This window comes from Pagrus pagrus (genome assembly GCF_965226575.1).
Source record: "Pagrus pagrus genome assembly, chromosome: 6".
Classification (NCBI taxonomy): Eukaryota; Metazoa; Chordata; class Actinopteri; order Spariformes; family Sparidae; genus Pagrus; species Pagrus pagrus.
In genome coordinates, this window is record NC_140190.1 from 3757901 (window position 1) to 3778586 (window position 20686).

Sequence of the window (20686 nt, forward strand, 5' to 3'; positions counted from 1 at the left end):
CAATATGTTTCTAAAGCATATTTAAAATGCAAAGACAAGGTTTTTAGCATTTAACAGCATCCCAACATATGTTCCTCCGTATTATCATGGAAATTGGCTAAAGGCTAATTCTGCTTTAACCTGGCTCCTCTCTGGAGGTTGCACACTGTACGCCAGGGCTTGCTATATTCACACACTGTCAAGTGGAAGTAATTGTGAGTGGCACGACCTGTGTATGCACATGTATGGGTATATGTACTGCATGCCTATGTGCACAGTTGTGTGTAACTCTAGTGTGTGCGTGCTTTCTCTCCATTTCCTGTAATTCTGGGCCATAACCTCAATATTAACATCTCTGTAGTCTGAATGGTGCACGCTGTTGGCATCTGATGACTTCTGACTGGCTTCATACCTCGTTATCTTCTCTGGTAAATGGAAAGGAGACCTCTGGCATGTTGCCTCTGTTTCACTCTTTGCGTTATATAAATTTAGATATGTGCTTTCATAGTAAGCTGAAATATTTTTCCTGCTTTCGGAAAATGTCTTTTTTAGCCGTCTTTATTTAAGATAAAACAAGATGCAGCGCAGTTTCATACTTAAGTGTTGCTGCTAACACACTGGCCATTCAGAGGGGCAAAATTACTTGTCGGCCATTAGGTAATTTAGCTCATAATGGATGGATTGGTGAGGAGGGAGGTGCAAATGAATTGCTGGAGTGCAAATTAAGTGACTTTATTGCACATGCTAACTGGGAAAAAGGAAAATGTCCACTGCTCACCCATAGTTTTCCCAGCTATCTCCATCAGTTTGTTTGATTTGCTTTTGCTGTGTTGTCACACAGACTCAGTGAATGATTCATGGTCAATGTAACAGTTATAAATCATGATAAATAACTCATTGAACATTGGATCACAAATATGTAGGTTGTGCTGTTGTAGTGGTCTAAGAAGTTTAGAGGTGATAGATTTGAAGGGGGATGGATTTTGGATTGAGAGCTTTAGCTTTAGTTTGAAGATCTTCATCAGAGTGGTGAGGCCCAGTCATACCAGCATTAAAAAAAACAATTGTACCATTTCACAGTAACATGAGGTCATTTTAAAAGGAAAGGCTAAATAAATCTTTTGCATCAGTTTCATCTTTGGTAAACTTGGATCTCCTCCTCCTGAAAACTTTTCTTTTAAATGGTATTATTTTGTGCGAACACTGACACAAGAAGGACACCTAGGACAAGTGAATACCATGAGTGAAAGGGATGTCAAATAAGTTGAATGAATACACAGTTCAGGTTTACTCTCTGCATAGCCTCCATGTTTTCGTGATTAGACTCGGAGACAGTTGCTATACAGTGGAGCAGCATAGTGCACCCCAGCAGGGCTCTAAGGTCCTGTTTGGGACTGTGGAGGCTGAGGTGAGGTAGGTGCTGTAACTTACTATAACATTCACAGAATAGTTCAGTATTAATCATAGACAACGTTTCACAAAGTTTTATAATGTTCCAACTCAACAACTCACAAAATTGAGAAATATTTTTAACGAGTCGGGGGACTTTTTACAGGTGAAAAAGAAGTAGCAAGAACTTTTTACAAGGATAAAAAAAACAACTAATATGTTGCATTTAATAATGAATTTACAAAAAAGCACACACGATTAAGAATTTGCTCTAGCCGTTTCACAAAGTTCTCTTAAATTGCGTGATTTTTTGTAAAGGAGTCTGGGAATATTGTGGCCACTACTTCACTGGTGAAATCTGCTGCTCATCTTGGCAGGTAAGAGAGCCAAAAGCCACACACATTATAGTGAAGCAAATGGAAATCAGACAGCGTGTGATCCATTTAACCTGTTATTGTGGCTTCTTCTTCTTCTTGAGCAACGGACGTCAGCTGAGTAGGCAGCCATTCATTGATGTTGGCATACTGTCACCATAACAACCAACATGACAAATGATATGAGGTCAAATGTGTCTTAGACCAACACAACGATTGGTTTGAGTGATCAGATCAGAAAGCGTCCAGGTGGTAGTTTACACTTGTATTTAAAGCTGTCTACTTGTGTTCAGGTTTAAACAGGCTTCCTGACTTTGAATCACAAGTGTTGGTGAAAATTGCTCTAATCTGTGCCGTATGAATAAGATATCCCATTAAGTAGTTGTTGATCATTCCATTTAAACATCACATGCGATTTTGCCTGCTGTCTGGCTCATGAGACAAACACCAGGCTAGCACTGAACTAGTCTAGGGTTAGCATGGAGAGCGTTAGACTACACAGGGGGTAAGGCGGTGTCAGTTATAGTGGTGTCAGTGTGGTTGGGAGACTTCAGTGTTCTTCATCCCAACATGTCTGTGGTCATGTCTCTCTTTACACCACCTCCCTCTTGTCCCCGTTCACTCCTCATCTTTCTCTGTTTTTGGCAGACATTGACAGTAAGTACACCAGGGTGTTAAGAGTGTCATTAAGCTTTCATTAAAACGCCATCATCATTAGAGAAGGATTAGTTATTCCCTGGATCCACCACTTCAGCAGCTCAGGAATATCAAAACACAATCAAAGTATATTAAAACAACAATGTTGCTGGTCCACTGAGAAGCACTAGTTGGCTCCCACTGGCTTATTTTCTTCTCTGAGTGAACGGTGGTCTATGTTGGCAGAAGGCAAGGCTGGAACTGTCAACACCATGCCAAAAACATGTTGGCAATGAGCTTATTAGCATGTAAAAAATTCTGAGTAAACTACATAGACATCCTCATTTACACAAGAAGTAAGAGCAGTGTTAATCAAAGTGCTCAACATGGTGTGTGCACATATTTTAACAAGGCTTCTGAGGATTCACCTTTGGAAACTCTTTTTCAGGTTTACTTACCGTAGATTATGAAGAGTTATTGTCTGCCAGAAATACTCCTGAATGATGAGTGCTGCAGTCTGATAGTATATCTAACTAACTTCAAGTAACAATAATAGTGCATTAAGGGCCTTTTTGCATTCAGGGCAGAGTTGAATATGTTTTTTAAATCCTGAAAAACACCTACAGCCCTGTGGCACTCATTCATCCTTTGCTAGTGGGAGTTCAAGTACCTCTCAGGCCGGTTAAAGTGATAGATCTCTGATTATGAAGGCTTATCAGACATTAAGAATACTGCACTGTGGTTTAAAATATTACGAGGAAGGACAAGCAAACGTTTAGCCAGGTTTACCTTTTTTGCCACCGATCCTGCATTTTTTAGTGGAGCCCTCTCAGTTGACCTTATTTAAGGGGAGTTTCATTAGTCTGATCATCCTCCGTCTTCTGGATGGATTCACCGCTTGTCCCTTGCTTGGTTGGTTTCAGCCTTGAAATCTAAAAGAGTTAGCCAAATTTTAAGATACATGTCTGATGAGGCTCAACAGTTTAATACACTCTTCAATCCACATGGCTGTGTAAAACATACCCGCATTGGTTTTGGAAACTTGTCCCCATCAGAACAAAACTGATGCAGGACTAAAAATTAATATGTGGTACTAACTCAGTTATTTTCCTAATATTTCTCAGTATGTACAGTATCTTTCTGCATCATAAAGGTACCAGCTGCCCAGTGCTAACCTTTAATTATGCCTGGTGTTGTGGAGCTGATCATCACAGAATGATCATATTGATGAACAGGATAAAACGAGGCACAAGCAACTCATCCAAACCACTGATGTGGTTAATTAAAATGTCTCAGCAAAGAGTTCTTTCCAGTATTCCTCACGGAGGAGACACACTAAGGTAGGATCACACACACGAGTAAAGGTGGTCTTATCATTGAACTTTGAAAAACAGAGGTGTTTGAAAGTTGTCGGGATGGAAAGAGATCAGTGCAGGCAATTATAAAAAATGCAATTTGTCACAGTCTTCTTGAACACCTGTCCAAGAAAAAATGGATTTGTTGAATAAATGATTTCAAATATTACATTTGTTCGACTCAATCGGAAATTTAATGCAGTAGCCTCAGATCAAATATATAGTTTGTATTGAGTTTAACTTAAGATTTTTGAAGGGCGAGACAGGGTCAACTTTACTTTTTTAATGGCGATATTATATTTATTGCCACCCTTCTGTACCATTTGGTATGACAAGAAAACACTCAAACAACTCTTTCAACCAGTAATCAAGTCACATCTCTACTTCTTTTCCCTAATGCCCACTGTCCAATCAATGAATGCTTTTATACTATGTGTATAGTATGTAGTATACAGAATGACTTTGACAGATGCATCTCTGAGTAAAGACAAACTTTATTCCTCCAGAATCTTTGTGACAAAATATCACAAGTAACTGGAGTTCCTGTTGAGCTCCAAGGTCAGTCAGAGGCTACGCCAACACGCTTCGCACATGAGTCAGTGCGTTCTGTACCACGAAGCGCTTCAGGAAATCTGGATACCAGAGGCACAATTTTATTCTGATTGTGAAACAAGTCATTTTGTTGGGTTTTCATACTCATAAAATGATCTAAACTTTTCTACAGCCACTTCTTTAACAATGCGAGCCAACGTGCATCATATGACATTGTGGCTACTATGCCGAATGGGCTCCAAAGCCTGATGATATTCCTGGGGTGATTGGTGCGTACATTGCGAGCTAGCAGTGCCCAACATTCATGCAGTTGTGACATCAGTCTAGTGACAAATTACTGCAAATAACACAAACGCCGCTTCCTGGGGACATTTGCTTCACAGAGAGGAAGTCAAGGACGGGTTACATACATAGTAAATTTGCTTGATAGGAATTCACATCTAATTTCTGAGACTGTGGAATAACATGTCAGAAACAATGGCATCAAGAGTCCCTTTGAGGACAGCACTGACATAATGAAGAAACTGCTTTATGTGATCGGATTTAGAAAAAGACCTTAAACGGCATTTTGCACTGACTAGACAGAGTTGCCAAAGGCGAAGCAGGAAAGCAAGAAATAACTCCAGACCAGATGAAACAAAACTATGAATAATTCTGTCCTAATGATTAAACCAGATTTAATTTTGGCATTGTGTCCCAGAGAAACTGAATCTCTCTCTTCTCAGAAACGGCCTCTGTCTTAATGTCTCCTTCCTTGTCTCTCCCTCTTCATTTCCGTCTGCTGGCGTGAGCTCAGCAAAATGTCTAATGGTGAGGTGTCACATATTCGCGGAGATGACAGGAAAGGACCCTCCTGCAGTGCTTATTAGATGTAATGCCATTCCCCTACTCTGCTTTGATCACTGTGGGAGACCATGTGATGCTTCCTGCCATCTCATTTGTTTCTTGTCTAAAATCCCCTGACTCTCTATCATCTGTCTTTTATAGTCTCTGTCTCATTCCATCTGAGAAATATGCACATGCACGTTCATACTGACACATGACTGGCCTGACTTAGCCAAGCCTTGGAGCTACATGCTGTATCCTATATCTGTCCGATATGGTATAATGTGTTTTGTATGGCATGTTATGCTCTATGCTATGTTAAATAGGTCTGCAGACTTTTTTTCAGAGTGGCAGCACTGGTCTATTTTTAGTTGTACTAGCGACTTGGCTGTAGGGTTGGCAATGTTGGGCAGTTGTTCTCTCTGTCCGTCTGTTGTTATAGATATTGTAAGTAAGATACAGTATCTGCATTAAAATGTTTTGAGTTGTGTGCCGATATTATCCCAGATGTTTCAAACGATGTTCAAACCCAGAGAAATCCATGAGTTCACTCAAGAGAAGGGTGCGTTTCAATTGGTCGCGTGTTGCTATAACTTCAGAATCAGAAAGTGAGGACAGAAGCAGACAAATGAAGCCAAATGTAAACTGAAACATTAATGTAAGTCCATTTACCAGTGTGGAGACAGTGGAAGGTTAAAGTCATATGATAGAAGCAATGCAAAATATCATGTTTTAGGTTGAGCTGCATGTTCTCTATCTCAGCTTCGGTGCATTAACCTCTTTGGAAAATCTTGCTGTCCTAGTAGTTTATATCCTGGAACAGGTATCAGTTGTGGCACACAGTGACTCACTGAGGCCTTTAAAACTTGTATCACCATTGTCACTGTGACTTCTTTCGAAATGTCCAGTATTTATAGAGCAGTTTGTCTTGCACTGTACACCATAACATCAATAGAATAGAGTAGAAACACCTACTGAAGAAACCCGGTATTAATGAATGTCCACGCCACAAACACTTTAGTTTCTTGAATCTTGTTGCCACTGAGATTACTGTTCAACAACATTATAATAATGTACTATATATCTATCATGAAATTTTGTCCGATAATACGCTACAAAAACATAATTGTCATTCAGTTTGTCTCCTATTGAGCCTTTAGAACATATTTTGTCAAACAAGAAAATATTGAGCCTGAGCGGTGAGACATTTCCACTTGTTCCTAGTTTTACAGAAACTGGTCGCAGCATTTTCGGGAAAAAAACGCGTGAACTTGACATGATGCTGTCTGATGGGTGGAACATTCTCGCCCCACTGATAAACGTTCTTTCCTATTTTTCGCTAAAGAAAACAGCTTCTTCAGAGCTGATGGCCGTACGGCGCTTGGCTGTGTCTATTTATGTTATGGAAAGAATGTTGTGTTTGTTCCTGGACTTGAGCAAAACAGCCTCATTTAGCTCAGAACAAGTTGTTGAATGATCACATCATTTGGCAACTTAGCGGTGTTTAATTAACAAGGCCAAGAATTCAATTTGTTGGCAAGCTTCGACACACTTGAATTCTGTTTGCAGGATAAATGAACAAATACTATGAAAATAACTCTGAAAGCTGGACTGGAAATGCACTTGTGTTTTAAACCACTTGAAATCAAGCACCCTTCCACACGCACACACACACACATATACACATCAATATCACTAACAGGGCACTACATTTCCCCACTATCTAAGAGGGGACCACTGTTTCTGTTCATTTTGAAGAAACAAAAATGGAACTTGTTTTAAGGTATTTTACCACAACATTACTTCAAATGTGTTTTATAATTTTTTTTTAAAGAAATTGCCAAGAGGGGACTTGCCATACATGAGATCTTAAGCCTATATTTACAAAACAAGCAAACATTAACAAGTCTGTGTTGTTTGGAGGACTACTTGCTACCTTTTAGCAAAGATTTACTAGCGTGCCTTGAAGGGTAAGGCTGTTGATATTCTACATTTTTCTGTCAACAAATCAAATCAACAAACGATGAAATGGTTTTACACTCAAGTGCTGTCTATTAATCCAAAACCTGATTAGTCCTCTGTGCCTTAGAGCTCCACTGTTGTCCAAAAACTAATAAAAACACATTAATGAGACACACTGTGAAAACCTATTTACTTCTGAAGTGTGACGCTCAACACTTTCCTTTCATGTCGCGCGCCTGGAGAATTCTGTTACATTGCAAACACTGTCATGTTTTGACACACAGTGTGATTGGGTGGTCACATTGCATGTCACATTTCACATGACTTCATATCCTCTGGCTGAAGAATAGTATCTGGTTACCACGGGGACGACCGCAAGCTTTCACTGAAGCATAAATTGAAAAAACGTCACGTGGCTTTTTAATTTCTGTCGAGCGCCTTACTATAAATCAGGCTTTACACTGGCTGACATGTTCCATCGATACCATGACCACACACTGTAGTTTATCACCCAGCTGCTTGGAAATACTCACCAAAAGCACAGAGTGTGTATTAATTTGCTGCTCATTACAGTCCCCAGTATTTTCTTTCTGTTTGAGTGATTACAGTGGCTTTTGTAGTGGCCCTTTTAGGAAATAACTGAGCCCTTCAAAAAAAAGATTGAAACTATTTGTTATCCTTTTTAAAAGACTTACATTTTGAAGGAATGAATGGGCTTGGGGCCAAGAGCCATGGGCATGATAGGGAAGTCAGAGAAGAAAGAAATTGTATCATGCCACCTTTACCCTTTAATCAAATACTGTTAATAAAGTAAAATGATGATATGTCATCATCTGATGATGATGACATATCATCCTTTTTTACTTTTACAGTATATTGTCTATAACACAGCACCTGATGCTCCTTCTTTTGTCTACTGCTAAGAAATGTTACATCTGTTGTGAGACTGTCAAGGCCTCCTAAACATTATGAAACACAAACTGAAGTATAACAAAATACAAAGAATGTAACCCTCAATGCAACAGAATGTTTTTTATGTCACATTTTCACATATCCTCCCCACATTAGGCTAATAAAAAGACGGTTTTCTGCCTGCCCTGCATGTCATGGAATCAGCGGCTGGTCTTGCCTCTGTGAATATGTCAAAATGTCAGAGGCTTGCACTGGGCCACACACACACACACACACACACACGCACACACACACACACACACACACACAAAGAAACACTGGCCCTATAGAGCCAGTATGTCAATCCTGGCATCAGTTAATATCAGTGTCTAGTAATGGAAAGACTGATTTACAGAGCGCGGACACTGCCCAGGTATTGATCTGTGAGTTCTCGCTTTACTGAACATTCAGAGGATGGAGAAAAGAGTAGAGAGAAGAAGGACTGAACGAGGTTAAAGTCCAAGTAGAAAGTTAACAGTAAAAGAGGAGAAGGCAGTGTATGAGGAATGTGAAACTACTTCCCCAAAGCTTGGGCTTTCGATTGATCAGGTCGAATGCATTTCTTTGTTCACTGTTTGTAAAGTGGCTAAGCTTCAGCAAATGCAAATGTGTGGTCAGACATTAAAGAATAATAATAATATCGACATCGGGCAGTCATTGTTTGCCAGTAAACAGAAAGCACAAGTAAGCTTTCCTGATACCACTCTTCTTAATTACTCTGAGCAGTGATTTAATTACGTGTAAGAAGCCACTTGTCGAGACTGGATTTATGTGGAGTGGGAGAAGATGAGGGGCGAAAAGAAAAGTCCAGCATCAAAGACAATGGTGCTCAAGCATCTTATAATGAAGGGTTTAGAGATAGGTCTAGCATGTGGTAATGAAGTGCTGTGAATCTCAATGCAAAGTGCTACTATGGAGGGTCCTCTTCAGTCTTCATGTTTTGTATGTGGTTCAATAGTGGTCTCAGAAAAATACTCCATTTGTATCTCAAAATCAAAGGGCTTTTTAGTTACAGGAAATTAAATAGGAAAACATAGCTAGATAAACAAAAGATAATATATCTAATGAGACACAAGCCCCAGTCAACAGGGTGAGAGTCCTCTGTTTATCCCATTCAGCCACAAGAGCTTGCTCCAAATAAGACTTTGTTGCTTTTCAGTCAGTTGCAATGATGGTCCTGGAACAGCATTAATTAAGATGTTCTCTGAACAGCACTAACATTGCGAGCTCCCTGGAGCTCTTTGAGCTAGCTCGCTAATGCATGCTCATTAGCTCAATAACTAAGGAGACAATAAGGTCATACAGTCCATTAAAGAGAAGTGAACCATCGACTGCTGTCTCATAACAGTCCGCAAGCCAGTCCTCTGTTTAGGGTCAGATGTGGTTGCTGTCAGTAAAACAGGATGGTGCGACACAACTAACAAGCTACGTAGCTTCTTCTGTTTTCAACTCTCCGGCTCTACATTCCCTCATGTCAGCGGTGTCAGTTGGTGCAAATTGACGACATCTGGTCAAGTGTCAAACTTCAGCGATTCCATTGAGATGAGCGCATTTCACTGCAACATTTTGTAGTTTGGTAGGACGATGCTTTACAAGAGTGGCTACAAAAATGGAAAGTAATGGTCAGGTAATCAAAAGTAATGAAGCATCTTTATATCAGAATGATGCATGACTCTAGGGGGAACATATACCTAAGTTATAATTATCTAATTTATAGTGCTAATCAGTGAATATTCAGGAAATACTTACAGTAGCAATCTATCGATTAATTGTTGCAATAGCTTGTCCCTTGGAATGTACTGTATATTACGTGCTATCCTCTTTCCTAACCTTTCTGTCACACTTGCCATCCATTATTTGTCCTCCTTCCATCTACTCGCCTCCTTTCTCCCTGTTATCCATTTCTCACCCTGTAGCTCTACATCTTTCTTCTCTCACGCTCCCTTGTCGTCTCACCTCTTTTGTCCTCTCCTTCCCCTCTGCCCGTCTTCCCTCAACCTTCTCCCTTCTTGTCACTTCATCAACTATTCAGTTGTTGCCTTATCTCCTCGCCTCTCCTCAAACCTCTCATCTTTTTCTACGATCTTGTCCAGCGTCTCTTGACCTCCCTGTTTGTCTTTTTATTTCAATTTCTCTGCCTTTTCATTCCCCCTCCATTCTCTCACCCTTTGCCTCTTCCTTCCCCCCTTTCCCCCTTGTCTTGTCTCCAGTGTCGTTCATGGATTATTAATCACCTTGTGGAGCTGGAATGCCGCACTGACACTCTCTAGACCAGCCACAGAGAGCTATTGACTAGAAGTTTGGTTCAAAGAAACCACGAGGGATTTTTTTCAAGGGTTGCTGAACTTGTCCTCGCAGCTAAGGTTAGAATATAGATTATTCACAAACTTGGACAAAGTATGGATCAGCTGCAAAAGAAGCAGAAAAGTAACAATATGCTTAAGTTAATGGGGTATACAAGATGCAACTGACTGAGGAAATTAGATATTAGGGACAAAGGATGCATGCCTGAGTTATGACTTTGTTGGTAAGGGCTGATTGCAGCTCCCATTTATTTGTGGAGATATTGTAGTTTAACGATGATAAAGGGCAAGAAACAGAATGCTTTATTTTTTGAGTCAAAAATGTCTTTATTCCTTAATACTAATACGGCAAACACATCACTGAATGAAGCACTACACATATGAAAATTCAATCTGCTGAAATTGTCCCATTTGTTATGATTCTACACCAGTGATAGCCACGGCCCGTGGGCAGTATGTTTTCAGGTTGTCTGTCCATCTGTCCATACCTACACCTTGAGAGAATTTCTTCAAATTTGGCACAACCGTCCACTCAGACGAAAGGGTGAACTGTGATTTTGGTCGTCAAAGGGTGTGACGTCATAACATTCTGCAAAAATACATTAGTCAACACCATAAATGAACGGGACACTGTGACCATATTTCACATTTGGCTGGTTACTGAACTGGTGACAATAATATTGGAGGCCCACCTTCAGACTGTGTTGATTGCAGAGATTATCCGTGCTGCCAAGTTGAAACGTGTGTGAAGAACATCCATATTGTCAGGCATTGTCTCATTGTCATAGCTATAACTGTGTGTTCTGTCGGATGTATTTATTTATTCAGATTATCTGTATTGGTTCAACATGTGAATGTCACATTTTGCAAGAACAGGACCCAAATTCAGAACACCAAGGCAGGTCGGTTAAAAACTAAAAGCGAGCTTTGATAGAAGCTGATTGTCCCAAAGTACAAAAATACAAAATACAAGCAACAAAAGACAACAAAACAAGAGTAATCCAAGAGCAAACAAACTAAACTCAGTCCAAAAACAAAAGAAGGTACATACCAGTATAACACAAGGTCCCAGGCCTCGAGCGCAGATTACATGACAGGAAGATGGGGACAGGTAACAGGTGAGAAACACTGGAGACACAGGAACAAAACAGACGAACCAACTAAGAGTGAGGGGAAAACACAGACTTAAAAACACAGGGAGTGATTAACTACTGAGACACAGGTGAACACAGACAGAGGGCAGGAAAAGAAACAAAGAGAGGCAGTGGAAGTTTAACATGACACATGAGGATGTACAGGAAATCACAAAACTAAAAACACATACCTTAACAGTGAAGACATACCTGTACTTGATTATTGACTACTATGAACTTACAGTACAGCTGTAGTCCTCAATAACCTCGTTAGCTTTGCTGATATAGAGTTTCAGGTTTGTTGTTGCACCATGTGATGAAACAAATGCCAATAAAGTGATAACTTCCAGTTCACCAACAACTGCACTTCATATCTTTTATTAAAGTCACTCAAAGTCTTCTCTGCATGTATTATATGAGTCTGGACGGACATTCGCTGACGGCTGTGCAGAGGCATACAGCTGCAAGGCAGTAATTCTAGTTTTATTTCCTCACGGATCGATTTTCAATAGGGGTTATTCTGTGGGGTCAGCCAATAACAGCAAGCAAGTATTAACAGCATACAGTAAGTCCAATCGTGGATTACCTTATTGTTAATGTCTGGCAGCAACTGAAAAACTGAAAGTGATATCCGATCAAAACTCCAAAAACCCAAAGTCCTCAGGGTAGTTTATCATTCCAAAGATAGCTTAAGATAGGAAATTAAGAAGCTTGAGGCTAACAGTATTAACTGATTAATTCATAGTGGACTAAAACATAATTCTAGTTATAAATACATACTTTAAACTCTTTATTTGTCTATCTACCTGGGAAAGAATACTTTATAGGTTCATTTGTACATGTTTTTGCAGTTGACCTTGTTGTTCTACTATATTGGCATGTACAGTACAATAAAAATGTTGTTTTGTTTGTCCATTTGCAGGTCCTGGTCTTCATTTGCATGTCTCCTTTAAATGTATTTTCAACACATAAAGTCAAGTCAAGTTTATTTGTTTAGCCCAAAATCACATTACATGCCCCAACAGGCTTCTATTTCAAGACAATAAAAGTGCAAAATACAGTAATGACATTGGAAATCGTCGTAAAAGTCGTAAAAAAAAAAAAAAAAAGAAAGTGAACACAGAATGCTTAAAAACAAATGAAGACAATTTATGTACCACAGGACCTACAACCATCTGAAGTCACCACACAAGCTGGACTCAACCTCCCGTCACGATTTATCAGGAAATGTAACTAAGGCCTTTAATCACACATTTGTTCCTTTTACTGAGTACGGCAAAAAGACTGAGTCAGTTACTGGCATTGTCCCCCCAGCTTTCTGACATGACTTATATCTTTTGTAGGGACACAGAATATTAGCTACTCCTATTGCTTGTACAGATGGGGTTTCTTTTCTGTTTAAAACATCCAAGGGTAGTAAGAGATGATCTTTGCATATGCAGCACATGGTTTTGTATTGAAAAATGTAACTTCATACATTTGCCAGACCCTCTGCTATGGTAACAATCGCAATGTGCGTGGGCTTCAATGCCAGTAAAGCTTTGAAAGGACTAAAGCCCCAAAGATTACCCCAAGATCACAGGATATCTCCTGTTTTCATCATCAAATCCAAAATGTAAGATTATATGGTGATGTGTTTTAGTAATTTCTTCGGTAGCAGATGAAGGTGTTTGAGTTGGTGGTTGAAGCCAACAAACAGACACATTCTGAACGAAAAATCTGTCTTTGGTGTGCAGAATCGGGCTTTGTGTTTGTGAATGTGTATAATCTACTTCGTATCAACCTCTGTCCACAAATGTCTGTCTATATGAAGGTTTTAAGTGCTTTTCTCCGGCATAATATGACAAAGAGGTTACTCTCATCTGTGATCCCTCAAGAGTCATTCAACTCTTCCCTCAATTGCCCTCCATTTGAATACAACATACGGTATAAGTTGTGCTCTTAAAACATAATCAGATTTCAGCTAAGGTCATAGTGTTTCTTTAACTCCTTTTATTTCCATACCAGCCTACTTAGTGCTGGTACTTAGTGCTAGAGCCCTACTTTTATGATAGTACAACAACAAAGGAGGTGTTTAGATCACACCAAGCTGCTACATGCACCTCTACACATATCAGACTGGTTAGTTATTACTCAGTTTTCTGCCTGTTTGTGTAGGAGACTACCAGGGCTCATTCTGCTCGTCATGACATTTTTTTCATAATGTCATGTTAATTGAAATGGTAAATGCCTGCTGTCATATAGCACTGTTATCTAAAATAATTTACAATATGCCTCTCATTCACCCATACACACACGCACACTCACACACCGATGGCAGCAGGCCACCATGCAATGTGCTGGCCTGACTGGAGCAATTTGAGGTTCAGTGTCTTGCACATGAATACTCGGACACATGGACAGGAGGAGCTATAGAAACCACGGTTTGTAATAAACAGATTGTTTTCTTGTCAGTTCAATATGGACTTAGTGTATATTGTACTTCAGCAAAAGTGTAACTACTATCATCACAAAATCCTGCGGTTGGTCCATTTGGAACATGCGCAAGACCCCACTTTTTAATATCTCCAGTTGCTTAGGCCACACAAAAGCGCTATTGACACACTGGCAAACACACCAGAGTTTGTTTGAACCCAACGAAACAGGTCAGGTGTGAAATTAACCTAAATGTAGCCTAAATTTCGTCTTGCAGCCGGTGAAACATCAAATTCATACCATCTTCAGATAAAAAATAAAGAAAACATATGGATAAAATTATGTTAAAGAAACATAATTTTCAGTGAAACACCAACCAGAAGATAAGTGGCCCTTCATGGGAAACCATTTTGCACTTTTTCCAAAAAGACGACCATACCTTCCTTCTTGCAGAAATTTCTATTATCCACCATACACGTATGTTGTGACTGATGTATACAATACACATATTCAATACAGTATGTGTTGTGTATATCTCACCTAATGAACAGTGGAACAGCGATGCTATGAACCGAACGACCACGGACCTGCAGCCAGGGTTAAGAAGAAAACATCAGTCTCTTAACAAGGGCAAATCAGACGATGGAGCCATCTCTGTTGTCCTGACCATTTCCTACATTGGCTGACTGGTTCCATGTGTAGAAACCTTCATCTCAATTAGCAGTCAGTCTATTAGATTCAGAGGATGGAGGAGAGAGTGGCAAGAGGGAGAAAGAGAAAGACAACTAGGACATAATAACAATGGGAATGAGGATAACAGGTGCCCGGGAAAATAAACACACCTTTATCCTGGATGAATTAAAGCTGTGAAGGACAAACAGCATCTCTGGTAGCCTACACACAACAGTGAGATAAGAGTGCAGTCAGGCTGATCAGGCCCTGCTGCCCATAATAATTACTGAGAGATGAAATAAACAACACACAAACAAACTAAAGCCTTATCATTTGACAGCCTCCACTGTGTTTTAATAGTATGTCTGTGTCATTTTTGCTTTGAAGAATCATATACTGTGGAAGAGAATGGTATTATAGAGGATATTCCTGCATCCCCATCATATGAACCTTTTTATAACATGGCAATATTTACAATTCAAGATTCCTGTGACTACCTGCATGCACCTTAACCATGGCATCTATATGCAGGACATTATTTCACATTAAACAAAAAGTACAAAAAACAAAAGTATTGATATTGTGGCCAACTGATGCTAATGTCTCTGCAGTGTGTGATTAACCATCTAAGTACTACATCTGGTAACAATAATCAATCTTCTAAACTGAATAGATTGTGTATCTTTCATTTAGTTCTGATTTGATTAAATACAGGTCCGAAATGTCTTTTAAAAAAACATTCAAAAGGAACATTAATGTGAAAACTTAGAGCAGCCAGATTACTTATTTTATTGTACACGTCATTCACTTTTCTACAATCAGTACTCAGATGTTCTACATAAATAAAAGCTGTGATGCAGCAATGTAGAAATACTTTGCACTATTGTCGTCACAATATTGAAATTTCTAACTTCGATACAATTTCTTGAAAATATCGATATTCGACACCATGTTTGTTACCACAGAGCCAAACTTGAGGGCATAACATTTTTGTTTTGTATTAAAAGATACATATAAAGGCTTGTGTACTGTGTTATACACAAAAGCATTTAAGGTAATTTACATCTTACCATATAGCTATTCAGCGATACTTCAATCATTCTGACAACCCTGCTTTGTTACAAGTCCTACATTCAATATCTTAAGTAAAAATACAAGAGTATAAGTATCAAAATACAGGTCAATTACCAATTCTATCCATTTCAGAATAATATGTATTTTAATACTGAATTCTAATTATTGATGCATTACTGTGTATATCAAATTATGTTGAAAAAGGTACACCTTGAAAATGGCTTAATATACTGCCCCCCACCAATCAATAAAGTCTTCTTTTAACATATGATAATACACTATAATTAATTTGTTGAATATATGTTATATTATGGATTAAAATATGCAAAGTAATAATAAACCAGATAATTGTAGTCATGTGAAAAGTACAATTTTTACATTAAGTAGCTCAAAATTGTTTGAGTAGTTAAGTTGTAGTAGTTAGTTAGTATATGTACTTAGTTACATTCCACCACTGTTTACATGAGAACCAAAATGTTTTTTCACAGGCAATCAGTTGCAGAATAAAAATTTCCCAAAGAAGAACCCAGAGGAATTCAGTATATTACTTCTGTAACACTGGAATCACCTGAGATTGAAAAGAAAACAGTCAGTTTTTCTGTATCTTTTTTCTGACTGTTCTGCTTCATTCTCATTTTTTCTTTTTTTTTGTATTTCTTTCCAGGTGAGGTGTCAAGAGAGGCTGGAGGAAGTCTGACATCTCTGTTGGTTCAGCCCATCTCTGCCTTCCTGGCAAAGACATTGTTGTCCTCTTCATCCGCAGGGCAGGGAGACTCCTGTGTTCCTCTAGCCATGCCTCCCAATGCAGGTGAATACACAGTGTGGTGTCTAAACTAGCCAGATATTAGAAATTATTATTGTGTGCATGATTAATGTACAGGATCAGCAGGCCTGAGAGTGTAAGACTGACGGGAAGATTTGTGCTGTGTTTCTAGTGATGGAGAAAACTTTGGGTAGCTTCTATAGTGCTTTCAAGTAGCTTTAAAGATCTGGGTGGTGGGGTTTACCGTAAGGCATCAAGGTTGAGGTACTCAAACATCATGGAGGAGTTTGTAGTAAAACCACTGGTTCACCATTCCAGGTTCAAAGTTTTAATAAAAAATAAAAACAAAAAAACGTAGCAGAGTAGAGAGAACATTCTGCCTTCATCAACAAAGATGATAATTCAGGTGTCAGCCTATCCCGGGTGGCTCTAGTTTCTTTCTAGGAATTCTAGGAATTTCCAGGAATATAGTGGACACAGTGCATATGTGTCTGTCGGATCCCTGAACCCCTCAGGAGGAACTGGAGGACGTGGCTGACGAGAATGTCCGGACTTCGTTTGGCCCGCTGACACCACATTCTCCACACAACAGAACAGGACTCCTCGTATCTAAATGTGTCAGCTATTTGAGTTAATTCTAAAATATATTTTTTTTAAAATTCCATCTGCAAGTTTTTGGCACAATAGCAGTCTTGATCATATAATAGTCTGTCCCACAGATGTCCTGATGCTTCCAATTACAAGCTTTGTAGGGATCCCTTCAATCATATTGTCTGTGATAGGGCACGGCACTGTTAAAAGTACGTACAAATGCCTTTCTTTGATTCAGACAAGAGTTGAAATGATTGAGTCAATTCAACAATCAACAACAAAATGACCCAAATATATTTTGATAACTGATTAATAATTGAAGTCAAGTAAAAATATCCATCCTTGCCTGGTACCAGTTTCTAAAGTGAGAGGATTTGCTTTGCTTTTCTCTGTTTTAAATTATTGTTAAGTGAATATCTTTGTCAGTTGGATGATACAAACATGTTGGACTGTCAGACATAAAAACCAATTGGCAGAAGTAGTTTGTGCCACATTTAATAATTGATCTACTTAATTTGATAGCTTAATTTCTGTCAATAAGCAGCATTTCATTGTTTTGTTTTGTTGTTTCTGAATGGATCACCATCACCACCGCCTATCTCTGCTAGCAACATCAGTCACACTGTATGGTGACTCAGTTCTGACTAAGTTCATCACCTGGGGTCTCTAGGAAACATGGCTTGGTTGAGTCACAGATGACCTGACTGCCTCATTCCCACTGTGGCTATAATGTCCCCTGTCAGTCTGTCTAAGAGATAGACAGGATATGGATAAGGATAACCATGTCATGATCAGTGGCATACCCCACTTTAAATAGGACGAGAAAAAGATATCCAAATAAGGCAAATACACGAGGATTAGAGGCGCTACCACCAGAAGAGGCAGGAACTAGACATTACATCATCATGAAGGTTATCTGGCAGTTCAGAGTTCGTCTCTCAGTAGGCTGCAGACAGCGTTTGTGCAGGTACAGTCTTCAGCCAGATGTTCCTGGTGGAAACAGCTTTGATTGGGAATAAGGTGAGAACATGTATTAAGATAATGTTGACAGCTGGGGATTGTTTAGTTCGGTTGCCGGAGCAATCACAGCTTTTGATATGCATGAGCTAAAGGAAGTCTGGCTCATCTCATACACAGTAGAGGAGAGGGAGACCCTGGGCGGAGGCTGTAGATAGGCAAGCATGGTGGTGCAGAAAATGGTTACATACATTGTGAATAAATAACCACCATACATTCAGCGATGAATTCCCTTTAGAGAAACGGACGCTGATGCATTTCATAGAATACAGTCAAGCCAGAGCATGATGCAGCCGTATCCAGAAGACATTAGTCGAAAGGTCACGCTGAGACAAGCTGCTGTCAGTTATCTATTGGCTTAACAGTTTTCTCAAAGAAGAGGGGTGGCACTTAAGTATGATTCTGCTAACATGCAATGAGAGACAAGTTTTAGCGTTCTATGAAGTTTCAGCCTGTTGACCTCTGAAATGGTTTGATGCAGTTGGAGTGCTTTTGTATTTCTTGAATGATGCTTCCCGGTTTACCTCATCCAGTGCTGATCCTTATGATATCATATTATTCTACCGCTATGAATGAATTTAATTGTAGTAGCAATGGTGTCTTAATGGTTCTGTTGGCGAAAGCAATTCAAAGTACTATTAGTTATAATATCATTAGTAGCAGTAATAGTAGCAATTAGCAGTAGTAGAAGTCCCCCAGCTAAAAGCATTTGTCGGTAAAGGCCCAGATATGTTTTAATTATATAACTCTGTATGATGTCTCATCCGACCACAGCATAACGGTTATCATTTAAACCCAAACCATGATATTTGTATGGCCAGAACAAAACAAAGTTGTCTTGTGCCTAAACCTCACCAAACCTTAATTATTGTGGTATCAGATCAGAAAACAGGTTGTAGGTGGAGACCAATAGAGACCAATGGGGCCATCAGATCAGAAAACTATCATATGTGTCACTCCGGAGGGGAGTAATAACATATTTTGACATTTATTGTTGACAAATTGTACCACGTAATGGCAAAAGTACATGTTTTGGAGGCTTTCCAACTTTTCCAAGCCAAAAAGTAAAAAGCTCTGTGAGACTACAACCCCAAGCCTTTTGGTATTGAGCTTCAAGAGCCCATATCTTTTGACCCTAAGTGCGGATAAAGAAAGAGCAAGAGGTATAAAGGTAAGGAGGCATGCAGAGATAACATTTAGTCTATATGTTACAGGCAGTTGTACCTGTCGCCCAGCAGGCTGGCCAGTGACTCGTGTAGAAGGCTGCTCTCACTCCATTATTTCAACTCTCTCCTAACACTGTGCAATCTAAAAAAAAAAAGCCCCCCAAAAAAGATTAGCATTCATAGGAGCTTTATATATAGACGTGCTCTCTAACCCTTCTTTTATTACATCTTCTTTTTTATTGTAGTTTCACTTCGTCCCCGCTCTTGCTATTTTGTGCTGTTTAATTACTTGGACTATTTTTATTGCGGTACAGTTTTGATTGCCTTGAAATGTGACTTGGGTCTTGGGTGCACTTCATGGTCAGTTCATCATAAATGAGATGCAGTTGTTAATTAACCTATGGTGAATGAGGTGAGAGAAGAGATGCAGGGACAAGCTCTTACAGTAGGATCCACCGCGACCCTTCCTGCTCACAAAAGAAGAATTAATAGATAGATGGAGGGATTAAATATAAGAGATACTGTCTTATGATTGGGGTTTCAGGAACAAAGAACAAACACTAAAACAAGAGGGAATCAGGGCAGGACATTACAGACCCTCAGGGCAAAATGACCATAGAGTGCTTGTGAAAAAATATCACTGTGTAAGAGCAAACCTTCATATGAGGACAGAAATTAGGAAGTGCAGTGGTGTCTGTACCAGCAAAAGAAGTCATTTTAAGCAACCCACATATAAATTAAAGCAGAAAATGTTGAGAAAAAATAAAAAAAGAAAGATGTAGCAAGAGTTTAATTTCCTCTGCTGCAAGGAGATGAATAGATGATAAGAGGGCAGCCGGGATAGTTTCCCTTCATTTGAACGGGAGGCTGCTGGGTAGAAATATAGAAAAAAAGCCAAACAGGAGGAAGGAAGATAGAGGTGAGGAAGGTGATAATGGTGTTGGAGGAATGATTTAAGGGCTGGTTCAACCAAATATTAAAAAAGGCACATTTTCTGACCTACCACTGGTGATATCTTATCATGCTTTTAGTTTTATCTTTTTCAGGTTTCTGAGGTATGAAGCCATGAAGTTTTTACTATAAAGTGCATTAGTGGTTCTCACAGCATTGTTTGAACAACACTCTTCGTCCCACCATTCTGTGAGGCTGTACTACACAGCAGTGTTTTAAGTGAAGGCTTGAGGGTTTGCTGAAAGGTGCAGAATAAAAGTATCTCTTTTTATTACAAATTATGATTGTGAATGAATAATTTCAAAATGTGTTTCATCCATATGGTGGTGCCAGAGGAAACAACAAAGTCAGTAGAATTCATTGCCTGGGATTCCCGAATATATAATACGTTTCATTACAATCCATTTAACAGTTGTCAAGATATTTTTCTCAGAACCACATAAACTTCATACTGGTGCTCAGGACGAAGTCGAGATCTCACAAGTCTGTACAAGTCAACCTTTGGAGATCATGAACGTCTGTAAAAAAGGGTGGCAGTCAGTCCAACATTATTTGAGATATTCCTCTCAGGACCAAAG

At 39.3% G+C, this 20686-nt stretch overlaps 1 protein-coding gene across 8 annotated transcripts in view; it reads left to right on the top strand.

Moving 5' to 3' along the window:
* naaladl2 (N-acetylated alpha-linked acidic dipeptidase like 2) overlaps positions 1–20686 on the top strand; it is a 445610-nt gene that overhangs the window by 274681 nt on the left and 150243 nt on the right. For all 8 annotated transcript variants that reach the window (XM_084354597.1, XM_084354602.1, XM_084354598.1 and 5 more), the window contains one exon: positions 16285–16428. In XM_084354597.1, coding sequence (XP_084210723.1) covers positions 16285–16428 — 144 coding nt within the window. The remainder of the gene's footprint in view (positions 1–16284; positions 16429–20686) is intronic.